At 45.3% G+C, this 15,716-nt stretch overlaps 1 protein-coding gene across 1 annotated transcript in view; it reads left to right on the top strand.

Moving 5' to 3' along the window:
- LOC142260786 (uncharacterized) overlaps positions 1–11,526 on the top strand; it is a 34,687-nt gene extending 23,161 nt beyond the window's left edge. The window contains exon 6 of the mRNA XM_075332082.1: positions 7,856–11,526. Coding sequence (XP_075188197.1) covers positions 7,856–9,465 — 1,610 coding nt within the window. The 3' untranslated portion in view covers positions 9,466–11,526. The remainder of the gene's footprint in view (positions 1–7,855) is intronic.
- Positions 11,527–15,716: the final 4,190 nt, after the last annotated feature.

Raw genomic sequence — 15,716 nt, 5'->3', positions numbered from 1 at the left:
AATTTAATCCTGATATTGGGGGGGGGATTCTTGAGCGATGCTTCTATTGACGTCATTTCGTCAGTGAATGTGCAGGATACGAGTTTAGGATAAAAGGATAAAACATTTCTAGATTCTGATTTTCTTCTAGGAGAGAAAATGTTCAGATTTATTTTCTTTTTAATCACAAGATGCTGAAATGTAACAAATATAGTGGAACTTTGGATTATGAGCATAATTCATTTCGGGGCTGTTTTCTTAAACAAAGTTACTCTTATATCAATGCGAATTTTCCCATAGAAAATAATTGAAAAGCAGACAATTCATTCCACAACCCAAATATAATTAGTATTTATATTAACTTATTACAGCAATACAAAATACTGTACATTATAAAACAAATTATACTGCTTTTTAGCTTAAATAGAATTATTAATTAACTTGAGGTGCACTATAGAGAGAAAACATTATGTATAAATATGATAATCTTTATTCTAGTACAATACACACAAAAAATACACCCCGAATCTATTCTTCCCAAAATAAGGACAGAAGTAAGCCTAGTGGGGGTAGGAATAGTGCCCAAGCAAGTAATTACATTACAAGCTTTGTGCTGTACTGGTTAGCAGAAAAGAAGTACAGTTCTGTATCCACAAATGCAAATTAATAGACATGCTATATAGTATGTTCTGTACAATGGTATACTGTATATAGTACTTATATACAGAAAGTTAACTGCAGAGCGGGTCAGAGCGCAGTGAATGGATGGAACCGGAAGTGTGTGCAGTGAGTATTTGCTCTTATTGCAAATCATTGTTCTTAAATCAAGTTATGCATTTTTAAAAAGCTTTGCTTGTTTTGCAAAACGCTGTCAAACCAAGTTACTATTAGGGTATGTGTGCATGTTGCGTTCTTCCGTGACACACATTCTGCAGCGGTTTTTCACTGCATGTGCATTTTAAAACGCAGCCAAAACGCTGCATTTTGGATGTATTTTGAATGCAGAATGGATGCATTCTGGAAGCTTGCACTCCCATGGACAGAGTGGGAAAAGCATCCAAAACGGACAAAAGAAGTGACATGTTGCTTTTTAGAATGCATCGATTTTGTAAAAAGTTTGGCATGCAAAACGCTGCACTTTAAAACGCAACGTGCGCATGGAATTTTCTAAATTCTCATAGACTTTGCTGTGGACACAGAACGCATGTACGCTGCAGTTTAAAACACTGCGTAAGCGCATGAAAAAACACAACGTGCGCATATGGACTTGAGGGGGCTTTACACGCTGCGATATCACTAGCGATCTCGAGCGTGAAAGCACCCGCCCCCCATCGCACATGCGATATCGTGTGATCACTGCCACAGCGAACATTATGGCTACGGCAGCGTCACACGCACTTACCTGGTCGGCAACGTCGCTGTGACTGCCAAACAATCCCTCCCTCAAGGGGGAGGTGTGTTTGGCATCACAGCGACGTCACCGCGCCGTCACTAAGCGGCCAGCCAATCAAAGCGGAGGGGCAGAGATGAGCGGGACGTAACATCCTGCCCACCTCCTTCCTTCCGCATTGCCGGTGTAGGCAGTTAAGGAGATGTTCGTTGCTCCTGTGGTGTCACACATAGCGATGTGTGCTGCCGCAGGAGCGACGAACAACATCAATAATAAACAATTAACGATTTTTGCTTTTAGGACGACCTCTCCATGGTGAACGATTTTCACCACTTTTGAGGTCAGTAAAGGTCGCAGGTAAGTATCACACGCTGCGATATCGTTAATGACGCCGGATGTGCGTCACAAACAACGTGACCCTGACAATTCATTAACGATATTGTAGCGTGTAAAGTGACCTTTAATCCAAGATTCCACTGTATCTCCTTGGTTGCTCATGTCTATTGCTGACTCTTCCATCTTATAGAGGATTTATGGAAGGAAAGGGGCTGCAGAGCGGTATTCTGTAAGAATTGATTTCTCTTGCACTGGCTCGTCTTCTCTTTTTGCAGCGCCCGGATCCTCCCGCTCTGCAGCCCCTTTCCTTCCATGATCAACTCCCTGCCTTGGGCAGTCGGCGCAGCAGCTTCTGGAGGATTTTCTTGGGCTGTTCCCAGTGTTGTACCTGCTAGTACAATTTGTGGGGTGAGCGCTGTAGACCATATTTTGGTTGCTGTGCTCGGCCGATTCACACATGGAGCGCCGCTGTCCTCTGTCCTTTTCTTTTTATAGAATATTTAGACACTCAGTTTTATGGCATCATAAAGTATAATTCCTCTTATGTCGCGTTATATAAGGCAGCCATGGACACTGTGCATGTGGTGCCAGGTATGACATTCAGGATATAATTATTACCTAGTTTGCTATTCTTTTTGGACATGTTGTAGAGTTGTCTTGGTAATAAAACAATCATTATCTGGGCAGCACAATGATACTTCAGTCAGGGTGTAATGCTGCCACCAGGGGGAGCCTGAGCTCTGCAGCAGACGACACTACACAGAGCAATGAGAACCAGGAAGGAAATGCACAGCGTTCTCATGCACTGCCTAATCAGCACAGCTGAGAGGCAGAACTGCAGGGTATGTGAGGAATAGTGAGACAGGCTGGGTCAAACACAGTACGGGCAGAAGCAGGACCGGAGGAGCGAGCAGAAGCGAAGTCAAAGTCAGGCTAAGGTCAGTACCGGAGGAAGCAACCGAGTGGGGAAATAGGAGGGAGGACACAGGACAGGAGGGACGACTAGGGGACAGAACACAGACAAGGGCACGGGGGCACAGGAACAGACAGATCAGGATATCACTCACAGGACCAGCAATCACAGGCAAAGCAGAGCTAAGCTTATAGCCGGCGCCGCAGGTTCACTGGAAGTGTCAGCTTTTAAGGCATCCAGGGGCAGGAAGTGAGGCCCGAGATAAGGCTTCGCCCCCTAGCCATGTGTATAGGGAGGCGAATCATGACAGTACCCCTTCCTCAAGGGGGGGGCCACCGGACCCCCAGGCTTCCCAGGATACTTCCGGTGGAAAGCCACAATTAACCGATCGGCCCGCACGGATCGAGCCGGCACCCAGGACCGGTCCTCCGGACCGTAACCCTTCCAATGAATCAGATACTGGAGGGAACTACGAACCCAACGAGAGTCGATAATACGCTGAATTTCGTACTCCTCCTCACCGTCCACCAGTATCGGAGCCGGAAGGGTCTGAGAATCCACGACCGAAGGAACAAATGGCTTAAGCAAGGAGGTATGAAACACATTGGGAATACGCAAGGTCTGGGGCAGTTGCAACCGAAAGGCCACCGGGTAGATCACTTCGATGATCTCATAGGGCCCTATAAACTTAGGACCCAACTTAGCAGATGGAACCCTGAGCCTGGTATTCTGAGTGGACAACCACACTTTGTCCCCCACCTGAAAGGGAGGTCCCAAAGAATGGCGTTTGTCCGCTTGGCATTTCTGGGACTGTTGAGCCGTCACGATGTACCGCCGTACCTCCTTCCACACCTCCCCCAGATGCTGAATGATGGAGTCAGCCCCTGGACACCCCGAATCCACTCTAGAGAAGGTCCCAAAGTGAGGGTGAAACCCATAATTACAGAAGAAGGGAGAAGTACCCGTAGACTGATGGACTCTGCTATTGAATGTAAACTCCGCAAGGGGCAAAAACGTACACCAATCCTCCTGCTGAGCAGAAACCAAGCACCGCAGGATTTGCTCAAGGGTCTGATTCGTCCTTTCCGTCTGCCCATTGGACTCGGGATGATAGGCGGACGAGAAGGACAACTCAATTCCCAACTGCCTGCACAAGGCCCTCCAAAACCGAGAAATGAATTGTACCCCCCTGTCAGACACAATATTCAGGGGCAACCCATGTAACCGAACCACCTGGTCAATAAAGTGGTTGGCAAGGGCCGCAGCAGAAGGTAGACCGGAGAGGGGAACAAAATGTGCCTGTTTACTAAAACGATCCACCACCACCCAGATCACAGTCATACCATTTGAGACAGGGAGGTCCATAATGAAATCCATGGACAAGTGGGTCCATGGTCTTTCAGGAACAGGTAATGGAACCAGTTCCCCAGCCGGCCGGTTACGACATACCTTAGCACGGGCACATGTAGCACAGTCAGACACAAACCGAGCAACATCTGAGTGAAGAGATGGCCACCAAAACAGTCGAGCAACAGCCCTGCGAGTGGCTGTAACTCCAGGATGGCCACTAAGTACGGACTCATGGAACTCTTGAAGTACCCGTAACCGGAGGTGCAAAGGGACAAACAGTTTAGTGTCTGGAGCGGAAGATGGCGCTGAGGACTGGGCTTCCCTGACCTCAGCCTCTAACTCGGACGACAAGGCAGCGACCACCACCCCTCGTGGAAGAATGGAGGAAGGAGGCTCTGGAGGTGACACCGGGTCCAAACTACGAGACAGTGCATCTGCCCTCACGTTTTTAGACCCCGGCCGAAAAGTAATACAAAAATGAAATCTAGAAAAGAAAAGAGCCCACCTCGCTTGTCGAGGCGTCTATCTCTTGGCGGACTCGATATACCCAAGGTTTTTATGATCAGTGATGACAGTAATACGGTGAACAGCACCCTCCAAAAAATGCCTCCATTCTTCGAATGCCAACTGTACCGCCAATAATTCACGGTTACCCACATCATAGTTCCTCTCAGCCGGAGTGAATTTCTTGGAGAAGAACGCACATGGTCGCAGATTTGTCAGAGTAGCAGGGGCCCTGAGAGAGAACAGCTCCCACCCCCACCTCTGAGGTGTCCACCTCCACAACAAACAGTGCCTCGAGGTCAGGCTGTACCAGGACTGGGGCGGACATGAACCGGTCCTTTAACTCAAGAAAGGCCTGGACAGCCGTTTGCGACCAGTTCTGCAGATCCGCCCCTTTCCGTGTAAGGTCAGTCAATGGTTTGGCAATTTGAGAGAATCCCTTAATGAACCTTCGATAATAATTTACGAAACCCAAAAAGCATTGTAGCGCCTTGATATCCCTGGGTTGCACCCAATCCACGATAGCCTGCACCTTTCCTGGGTCCATTTAAAACCCATCACGAGAAAGGAGTAACCCAAGAAAGGCTATTTCCTGAACAGAGAAAACACATTTTTCAAGCTTGGCAAACAGATGGTTATCACGCAATCTCTGTAATACTGAGCGAACATGCATAATATGCGTATCTCTGTGGGCAGAATAAATGAAAATGTCATCGAGATAGATGACCACAAAACGACCAAGAAAATCAGAGAAGATATCGTTGATGAAATTTTGAAACACCGCAGGGGCATTTGTTAGATCAAAAGGCATCACCAAATTCTCGAATAACCCCTCTGACGTCAGAAAGGCCGTTTTCCACTCATCCCCTTCTCTAATACGGATAAGATTATAGGCCCCACTGAGATCTAGTTTGGTAAACCACCGGGCTTCAGAGAGTTGGTTGTAGAGATCAGGGATGAGTGGAAGCGGATACGTGTTTTTCACAGTAATTTTGTTTAATTCTCGGAAATCGAGACATGGTCTTAATCCTCCGTCCTTCTTCTTTACAAAAAAGAACCCAGCAGCCACAGGGGAAGAAGAAGGACGGATATGCCCTTTACGTATACTATCAGATATGTATGATTTCATAGCAGCCCTTTCTGGACCCGAAAGGTAATATAAACGGGCCTTGGGCAATTTGGTATTGGGAAGTAAATCGATGGCACAGTCATATGGGCGATGAGGCGGCAAAACCTCGGCCTCTGTTTCCGAGAATACGTCTCCGTAGTCCCTCAGGTATTCCGGAAGACCCTCAGGACTTACGGAGAACACAGGTACAGATTGTAAACACCTTTTATGACAAGCAGGACTCCATTTGACTATGGTACGACACTCCCAATCAATAACGGGATTATGTAACCTTAACCATAGATACCCCAACACTAATCCAGCAGGGAGATTGGCCATTACAAAACAAGAAATCGTTTCAGAATGCAGAGACCCGATCACCAGAGTAAATTTTTCTGTAGCAAACCGAATGAGGTTTTGAGGCAGCGGTGTTTTATCAATTGCCAGGAGTTGAATGGGTCCTTCTAACCTCACTGTCCCTAACTCTAATCTTTGGACCAACTCAGAGTCAATGAAGTTCATAGCGGACCCACAGTCAATAAAGGCAGTAGCAGACCAGACCAACTCCTTGACCCGGAGGTCGACATTCAGAAGTATCTTATTGGAGGATAGGAAAGGTAGCTGATAGTCTGGGCAACCTCCTCGACCGTTACCCAGACTTAGAAGTTTCCCGACAACTGTTTAGCGGAGGGGCAAGCCGGGCAGTATTTCCTCCAATATCCATGGTGTCCACAATAGAAGCACAGCTTGAGATCTCGGCGTCTTCTCCTCTCCTTCTCATCCGGACTGATGGCTCCAACTTCCATCCGTTCCATAGCTGGCAAAGAAGGTGCCCTAGGTAGAGGGGGCGGAATCTCACGCATGGTTCCCCTTCTTTCCCGTAATCTGCGGTCCATACGAACTGCCTCCGTCATCGCATCATCCAAGGTGCTGGGAGGAGGGTGCAGAGCCAATGCGTCTTTCAGGGACTCCGAAAGACCTCTCCAGAATTGGCACCTGAGTGCAGAATCATTCCACCGTACCTCAGTGGACCACTGCGGAAACTCAGAACAATATAGCTCAGCAGTGTGGTTTCCCTGAGTGAGACACATGATCCTGTCCTCAGCCACCCGTACACGGTCTGGTTCGTCATATATCACCCCGAGGGAGTCAAAGAAGAGGTCAACCGAATGCCGTTCCGGGGCCGAAGGGGGTAGGGAAAATGCCCAGGTCAAGGGACCCCCTCTAAGTAACGACATGATGATCCCCACCCGCTGGATCTCATTCCCCGAGGACCGAAGCCGGAGAGTGAAATGAAGCTTGCAACTCTCCCTAAATGTCCGAAATAGGTTTTTCTCCCCCGAGAATTTATCGGGGAGCATCACCGTGGGTTCAAGGGAGGTCAGTTGGACATCAGTGGGACTATGCTGTCCTACGGTTTGTGAGGTAACTGCCACTGAGGTGACCCTCGCAGAAGCAGAAACCTCACTCTGCAGAATGTTGTGTGAAGCTACCAGGGTGCGATGCTCTGCAGCCAAATCCTGCACCAGCTGCGTAAGGTTGGCTACTTGCTCGCACAAAGTACTGAGTGGATCCATTACAGTCTGGTATCCTGCAAAGTTGGATCCCACTACCAAGAATTAAATGGCTTTTTTCTTTTCTTCCTCCCTATGGGAGATAAAGCCTATTGGGGCCGGCTATACTGTAATGCTGCCACCAGGGGGAGCCAGAGCTCTGCAGCAGACGACACTACACAGAGCAATGAGAACCAGGAAGGAAATGCACAGCGTTCTCATGCACTGCCTAATCAGCACAGCTGAGAGGCAGAACTGCAGGGTATGTGAGGAATAGTGAGACAGGCTGGGTCAAACACCGTACGGGCAGAAGCAGGACCGGAGGAGCAAGCAGAAGCGAAGTCAAAGTCAGGCTATGGTCAGTACCGGAGGAAGCAACCGATGGGGAAATAGGAGGGAGGACACAGGACAGGAGGGACGACCAGGGGACAGAACACAGACAAGGGCACAGGGGCACAGGAACAGACAGATCAGGATATCACTCACAGGACCAGCAATCACAGGCAAAGCAGAGCTAAGCTTATAGCCGGCGCTGGTTCACTGGAAGTATCAGCTTTTAAGGCATGCAGGGGCCGGAAGTGAGGCCCGAGAGAAGGCTTCGCCCCCTAGCCATGTGTATAGGGAGGCGAATCATGACACAGGGGCCTAAGATTATCAGTGAAAACCAAGTTTTAGGATTCTATTTTTTTAAAATGACAAAATCTGTTTTATTCTTTTGACAGAAGATTTTGGCATTATACAGAATATAAATGAAGAGCAAGTCATTATCCCAGATAAACCCTCAGCTCTTCACACCCAAGATCCGTCAGCTGATGTGTCTAAACCATCTCCCGATTCACCACAGATTATTCAGCAAAATAAGAGCCACATGAGGGATGGTCAACAACAAAGAGCTCACACAGGGGAGAAGTTGTATTCATGTAATCAATGTGGAAAGTGTTTTACTCAAAAGTCTGCTCTAATTTTACATGAAATAATTCACAAAGGAAACCCATTTTCATGCTCAGAATGTGGAAAATGTTTTAGTTATAAATCACATCTTGTTGTACATCTAAATACTCACATGGGGGAGAAATCATATTCATGTCCAATATGTAAGAAACATTTTATTCAGAACGAAGATTTTTATGACCATATAAAAACTCACAGAAGAGAGAAGTCATTTTCATGTTCAGAATGTGGGAAATGTTTTATTGGAAAATCACAGCTTGATATGCATATAAAAACTCACACGGGGGAAAAGCCATTTTCTTGTTCAGAATGTGGGAAATGTTTTATTGAAAAATCACAGCTTGATATGCATATAAAAACTCACACGGGGGAGAAGCTATTTTCTTGTTCAGAATGTGGGAAATGTTTTATTCAGAAATCACAGCTTAATATGCATATAAAAACTCACACGGGGGAGAAGCCATTTTCTTGTTCAGAATGTGGGAAATGTTTTATTCAGAAATCACAGCTTAATATGCATATAAAAACTCACACTGGGGAGAAGCCATTTTCTTGTTCAGAATGTGGGAAATGTTTTATTGGAAAATCACAGCTTGATAGGCATATAAAATCTCACACGGGGGAGAAGCCATTTTCTTGTTCAGAATGTGGGAAATGTTTTATTCAAAAATCAAAGCTTGATATGCATATAAAAACTCACACGGGGGAAAAGCCATTTTTTTGTTCAGAATGTGGGAAATGTTTTATTGAAAAATCACAGCTTGATATGCATATAAAAACTCACACGGGGGAGAAGCTATTTTCTTGTTCAGAATGTGGGAAATGTTTTATTAAAAAATCAAAGCTTGATATGCATATAAAAACTCATACGGGGGAGAAGCCATTTTCTTGTTCAGAATGTGGGAAATGTTTTATTCAGAAAAGCGAGCTTAGTAGGCATATAAAAACTCACACTGGGGAGAAGCCATTTTCTTGTTCAGAATGTGGGAAATGTTTTATTGGAAAATCACAGCTTGATATGCATGTTAAAACTCACACTGGGGAGAAGCCATTTTCTTGTCCAGAATGTGGGAAATATTTTATTGGAAAATCACAGCTTGATATGCATATAAAAACTCATACGGGGGAGAAGCCATTTTCATGTTCAGAATGTGGGAAATGTTTTATTAGAAAATCACAGCTTGATATGCATATAAAAAATCACATGGGGGAGAAGCCATTTTCTTGTTCAGAATGTGGGAATTGTTTTATTAGAAAATCACAGCTTGATGGGCATATAAAAACTCACACAGGGGAGAAGCCATATTCTTGTCCAGAATGTGAGAAATGCTTTGTTCACAAATCCGCTTTTGTTAGACACATGACAGTTCACACAAGGTAGAAGACATTTATTTTTTTTTTTAGAAACTGGTAAATGTTATAGCAGTAAATGAACTCTTAGGCTATGTGTCCACGGTAGAATGTACCTGCGGATTTTTCTGCATGAAAATCCGCGACTTTTGCGGCAAATCCGCACCTTATTTTTGCCGCGGATTTACCGCGGATTTGCTACGGATTTTGATGCGGATTTTTTCTTTTTCCCCCATTCTATACCCAAAATCCGCACCAAAATCCGCAACAATAATTGACATGTTGCAGATTTTTCCGGATCAAAATCCGCGGCAAATCCGCCGCGGAAAAATCCGCAGCATGGACACAGCATTTCCAAAATGCCATTGAAATGGCTTGGAAGTGCCGCTGCTGCAGATTTTCAGGAAATCCGCGGTAAATCCGCGGTAAAATCTGCGCGAAATCCGCAGCATGGGCACATAGCCTTAGGCTGGAAACACATCTATGCGAGTAAAATCGGTCCGACTGGGCTGAAAAAAACTCGTCTGATTTTAGTTCAGATTAGGTCCAAGTGCAACGCAAAGTGCGATGCTTTTTCTGAATAAATTAATGATTTTACTAGCGTGTGTAATGCGTGTGTAATGCGTATTTTTTACTATGTCATCTGCCATTCAGCTCTGCTACATGGCCGCTGACAGCAGACACAGACAGCCATGTAGCAGAGCTGAATGGCAGATGACAGCAGACACAGACAGAGCCGCACGATCAGAATGAACTCGGGTGAACTTCACCCGACTTCATTGTAATGCTGCAGCTCTGTCTGTGCCGCGTCGTGATTAGCGGTCACCTGTGAAGGGCTCACCGGTGACCGCTAATCCCCTGAGTGACTGAAGTTAGCAGCCCTCTCTCATACTCACCGATCCCCGGAGCGGTGCTGCACGGCATTCACACTGCTCCGGCGGCTTTTACGATTTTGAAAAAGCCGGCCGCTCATTAAACAATCTCGTATTCCCTGCTTTCCCCGCCCACGGGCGCCTATGATTGGTTGCAGTGAGACACGCCCCCACGCTGAGTGACAGGTGTCTCACTGCACCCAATCACAGCAGCCGGTGGGCGTGTCTATACTGTGCAGTGAAATAAACAATTAAAAAAAAACGGCGTGCGATTCCCCCCCAATTTTAATACCAGCCAGATAAAGCCATACGGCTGAAGGCTGGTATTCTCAGGATGGGGAGCTCCACGTTATGGGGAGCCCACCAGCCTAACAATATCAGCCAGCAGCCGCCCAGAAGTGCCGCATACACTGTACCCGGTTCTTCCCGATTTGCCCTGGTGCGTTGGCAAATCGGGGTAATAAGGAGTTAATGGCAGCCCATAGCTGCCCCTAAATCCTAGATTAATCATGTCAGGCATCTCCCCGAGATACCTTCCATGATTAATCTGTAAGTTACACTAAATAAACACACACACCTGAAAAAGTCATTTATTAGAAATAAAAAACATAAACAAATTCTCTGATTCACCAATTTAATAAACCCCAAAAAGCCCTCCATGTCCGGCGTAATCCAGGATGGTCCAGCGTCGCTTCCAGTTCTGCTGCATGAAGGTGACCGGGGCTGCAGAAGACACCGCCGCTCCTGTCAGCTCCATGCAGCAACTGAGGTGAGTAGCGCGATCAGCTGAGGTGTCACTGAGGTTACCCGCTGTCACTGGATACAGCGGTGGCCGCGGGTGACCTCAGTGACAGCTCAGCTGATCGATGATCCGGCTGTGCGCGCTGGACCGCATGCATGGAGCGCACATAGATCCATTCGGCACAGAGTTAGAAAATCGAGAGGCATTGAACCACGCATGCATTGAGCCTGTCAAAGATATCTATACATAGCTAGTGCATATTCAGTCAGCTTACAGGCATTTTTCATTTATACTGGTATATATTAATTAATCACGCTTAATGCATAATGATAAATTGTATGAAGTTATATCTTATAGCATCAAATAAATATTGATAATAAATATTAATATACAGCGTGTGTACACACCAATTTTGACGTGATCAGCAGACACCAATATATATACAATTTAAGCACTGAATAAATATAATTTCATTCTCTTTTATTCTTTTTCTCTTCTATTCAATGGTCATCCATGGTCCAAAGTAAAAAAAAGCGAAGTCTTGAGGAAACCTTCTTTACATCATAAAGACAATGAATCATTCTGGGGGCCCAAATTGCAGCAGGACAAAAATATAAATTATCTAGAAATAGAATTGTATATATTAGAAACCTAAAACCAAAACATCTGAAAACATAACCCCCCATAAAAAAAACCTCATCCCGAAAGGTCGTCATAAACAAGGAATAAATGCATTTTGATAACCTATGCTGTGGAAAAGGACATTGTACCCATAATAAACATTCTTTTTTATATACTGAATTGAATGTCCAATAGGACAGTAACCTTAATTTAGTCATTCAGGAAAGACACAAACCCATTACTCTCCTTCAAGCCCTGAGGGGTCATGGAACCAAGGCGATAAATCTATTTGCATTCAACCTTGGCCAATAGATGACCCAAATTGCCCCCTCTTGGGCCCAAGCTTAATGGGGGCTTGAATGAGAGTAATGGGTGTCAGGTTTCCGGGTTTTCCAGTTCTCTTTTGAATGAGCTTGCCCTCAGTTAACATGGAGTTTACTGTTCTGTTGCCCTACTTCCTGTCCAGCTGCTTAAAAGGCCGCCTCTAAGCCTAGTCCAGTGCCTGAGTATACTGCTTGCTGTGTGCTCCTGCTTTGCTGCTTCCAAATCCTGATTGCCTCTGGATCCTCCTGAAAGACTACCGACCGACTCTGGACCATACCCGGTTTCTTCAAGCTGTGCCTGGATTCCGTCTGCCATCTTCGGTCAGCACTCTGCCCGGTTTCCCTCCGGTTCGTAACCACTCTGGACTATCATCCCGTACGGACACTTCTGGACCTTACCACTTGCCCCTTGTGTCCCGGCTGCTGCGCATTTAGGCCTTCCGGGGTGATTGCTGGACAGTCCCTGTATAGGGGTTCGCTCTGGTGGTCTCCCTGGGGGAGTCCGGTGCGTGGTCCCGGGAATTCCCTTCGCTCCGTTTCGGGAAGGTATTTTGTGTGTTTGTTCTACTGTGTTTGTTCCGTTGTGTATCTACCGTGGTTACATATTATAAACATCTTGTACCCAGAACTCGTCTCTGGTTGTCATTGCCCTAACGCTATCGAAATCCTCAGAACATACAATAAGTATTACAATGGGTTTGGGTCTTTCCTATGACTAAATTAAGGTTACTGTCCTATTGGACATTCAATTCAGTATATATATATACAGTTAGGTCCAGAAATATTTGGACAGTGACACAAGTTTTGTTATTTTAGCTGTTTACAAAAACATGTTCAGAAATACAATTATATATATAATATGGGCTGAAAGTGCACACTCCCAGCTGCAATATGAGAGTTTTCACATCCAAATCGGAGAAAGGGTTTAGGAATCATAGCTCTGTAATGCATAGCCTCCTCTTTTTCAAGGGACCAAAAGTAATTGGACAAGTGACTCTAAAAGCTGCAGTTAACTCTGAAGGCATCTCCCTCGTTAACCTGTAATCAATGAAGTAGTTAAAAGGTCTGGGGTTGATTAGAGGTGTGTGGTTTTGCATTTGGAAGCTGTTGCTGTGACCAGACAACATGCGGTCTAAGGAACTCTCAATTGAGGTAAAGCAGAACATCCTGAGGCTGAAATAAAAGAAATAATCCATCAGAGAGATCGCAGACATGCTTGGAGTAGCAAAATCAACAGTCGGGTACATTCTGAGAAAAAAGGAATTGACTGGTAAGCTTGGGAACTCAAAAAGGCCTGGGCGTCCACGGATGACAACAGTGGTGGATGATCGCCGCATACTTTCTTTGGTGAAGAAGAACCCGTTCACAGCATCAACTGAAGTCCAGAATACTCTCAGTGAAGTAGGTGTATCTGTCTCTAAGTCAACAGTAAAGAGAAGACTCCATGAAAGTAAATACAAAGGGTTCACATCTAGATGCAAACCATTCATCAATTCCAAAAATAGACAGGCCAGAGTTACATTTGCTGAAAAACACCTCATGAAGCCAGCTCAGTTCTGGAAAAGTATTCTATGGACAGATGAGACAAAGATCAACCTGTACCAGAATGATGGGAAGAAAAAAGTTTGGAGAAGAAAGGGAACGGCAGATGATCCAAGGCACACCACATCCTCTGTAAAACATGGTGGAGGCAACGTGATGCCATGGGCATGCATGGCTTTCAATGGCACTGGGTCACTTGTGTTTATTGATGACATAACAGCAGACAAGAGTAGCCGGATGAATTCTGAAGTGTACCGGGATATACTTTCAGCCCAGATTCAGCCAAATGCCGCAAAGTTGATCGGACGGCGCTTCATAGTACAGATGGACAATGACCCCAAGCATACAGCCAAAGCTACCCAGGAGTTCATGAGTGCTAAAAAGTGGAACATTCTGCAATGGCCAAGTCAATCACCAGATCTTAACCCAATTGAGCATGCATTTCACTTGCTCAAATCCAGACTTAAGACGGAAAGACCCACAAACAAGCAAGACCTGAAGGCTGCGGCTGTAAAGGCCTGGCAAAGCATTAAGAAGGAGGAAACCCAGCGTTTGGTGATGTCCATGGGTTCCAGACTTAAGGCAGTGATTGCCTCCAAAGGATTCGCAACAAAATATTGAAAATAAAAATATTTTGTTTGGGTTTGGTTTATTTGTCCAATTACTTTTGACCTCCTAAAATGTGGAGTGTTTGTAAAGTAATGTGTACAATTCCTACAATTTCTATCAGATATTTTTGTTCAAGCCTTCAAATTAAACGTTACAATCTGCACTTGAATTCTGTTGTAGAGGTTTCATTTCAAATCCAATGTGGTGGCATGCAGAGCCCAACTCGCGAAAATTGTGTCACTGTCCAAATATTTCTGGACCTAACTGTATATGAAAGAATGTTTATTATGGGTACGATGTCCTTTTCCGCAGCATAGGTCTATCAAAATGCATTTATTCCTTGTTTATGACGTCCTTTCGGGATGAGGTTTTTTATGGGGGGTTATGTTTTTAGCTGTTTTGGTTTTAGGTTTCTAATATATACAATTCTATTTCTAGATAATTTATATATTTGTCAACAGATGTGTCATTTGGGTTGGAGATATTGTGTGCTACTATAGACAAGCGGGATCTGACCAATACAAACTGGTCCATATGATGCATGGAACAATATTCCCGTCTTTTATATGGGTATGTTTAGTTAAAACCAATATTATACACTTGCGGTATTATACCGGTAGTTTTCTGTGTATATTGTGGGATATGCACTAGCCGTAGTGATATTTTCTATTTAGATTACACCAGCGGTACTGCATCTATAAAAGATTTTCTATATTCTATCCAACGTATGAGGAACATTTTTAGATCCTTGCATTACCGCTTATGCTAACCACCTGTACAAATAGTTTTAACAAGAGACATAGATAGTGTCTATCGGATATGCACTAGTTGTATTTACTTAATGGCGGTACTGTGCCTATAAGGAGATTTTTCTGCATCTTACTGACGAGCATTTTTTGATCCATGCATCTCCCGTTTTTGAGAAGTATTTGTATAAACAGCCTTAGGCCCGTTTCACACGTCAGTGAAAAACAGTGACGTTTTTCACTGGCGTGTAAAACACGCACATGTCCCTGCGTGTGCCGAAAATCACGGCACACGTGGGTTGTCTAAGTGCAATCCGGGCTCCGTTCTCCGTGGCCCGTGATTGCACTTAGAGATTCACTCACCTGTGCCCGCTCCCGCTGTCCATGGTGCTGATCACTCCCGCGACGCAGCATCCGGCCGGCGGTGACCCCTGCAGCAGCTGCTTCCGGGTCGGCTGTGTCGCGCATAATGAATATGCGCGACAGTAATCAGCCGGCATAGAAGGAGCAAGCTGCACGGGCTGCAGAGGACATCGCTGGACGCCGGGTGAGTTAAAATGTTTTTTTATTTTAAAAGTACGTTTTTTTCTGGCACGTGTTTCACGGACCACACCACTGCGTGGTCCGTGGAACATCAGTGATGCCAGAAAAAAATGGACATGTCTCCGTGCAGCAATCACGCACACGCGGGTACGCCGCACGGAGACACGTGCAGTGACAAATCACTGACGTGTGAGCAGACCCATTCATTATAATGGGTCTGCGTATGTCAGTGATTCTGGTACGTTTAAAAAAAAGCACAAACGTCCCAGAATCACTGACGTGTG

This window comes from Anomaloglossus baeobatrachus, unplaced genomic scaffold (genome assembly GCF_048569485.1).
Source record: "Anomaloglossus baeobatrachus isolate aAnoBae1 unplaced genomic scaffold, aAnoBae1.hap1 Scaffold_186, whole genome shotgun sequence".
NCBI classification, from domain to species: domain Eukaryota; kingdom Metazoa; phylum Chordata; class Amphibia; order Anura; family Aromobatidae; genus Anomaloglossus; species Anomaloglossus baeobatrachus.
This window is presented reverse-complemented; position numbering and strand designations above follow the sequence as displayed.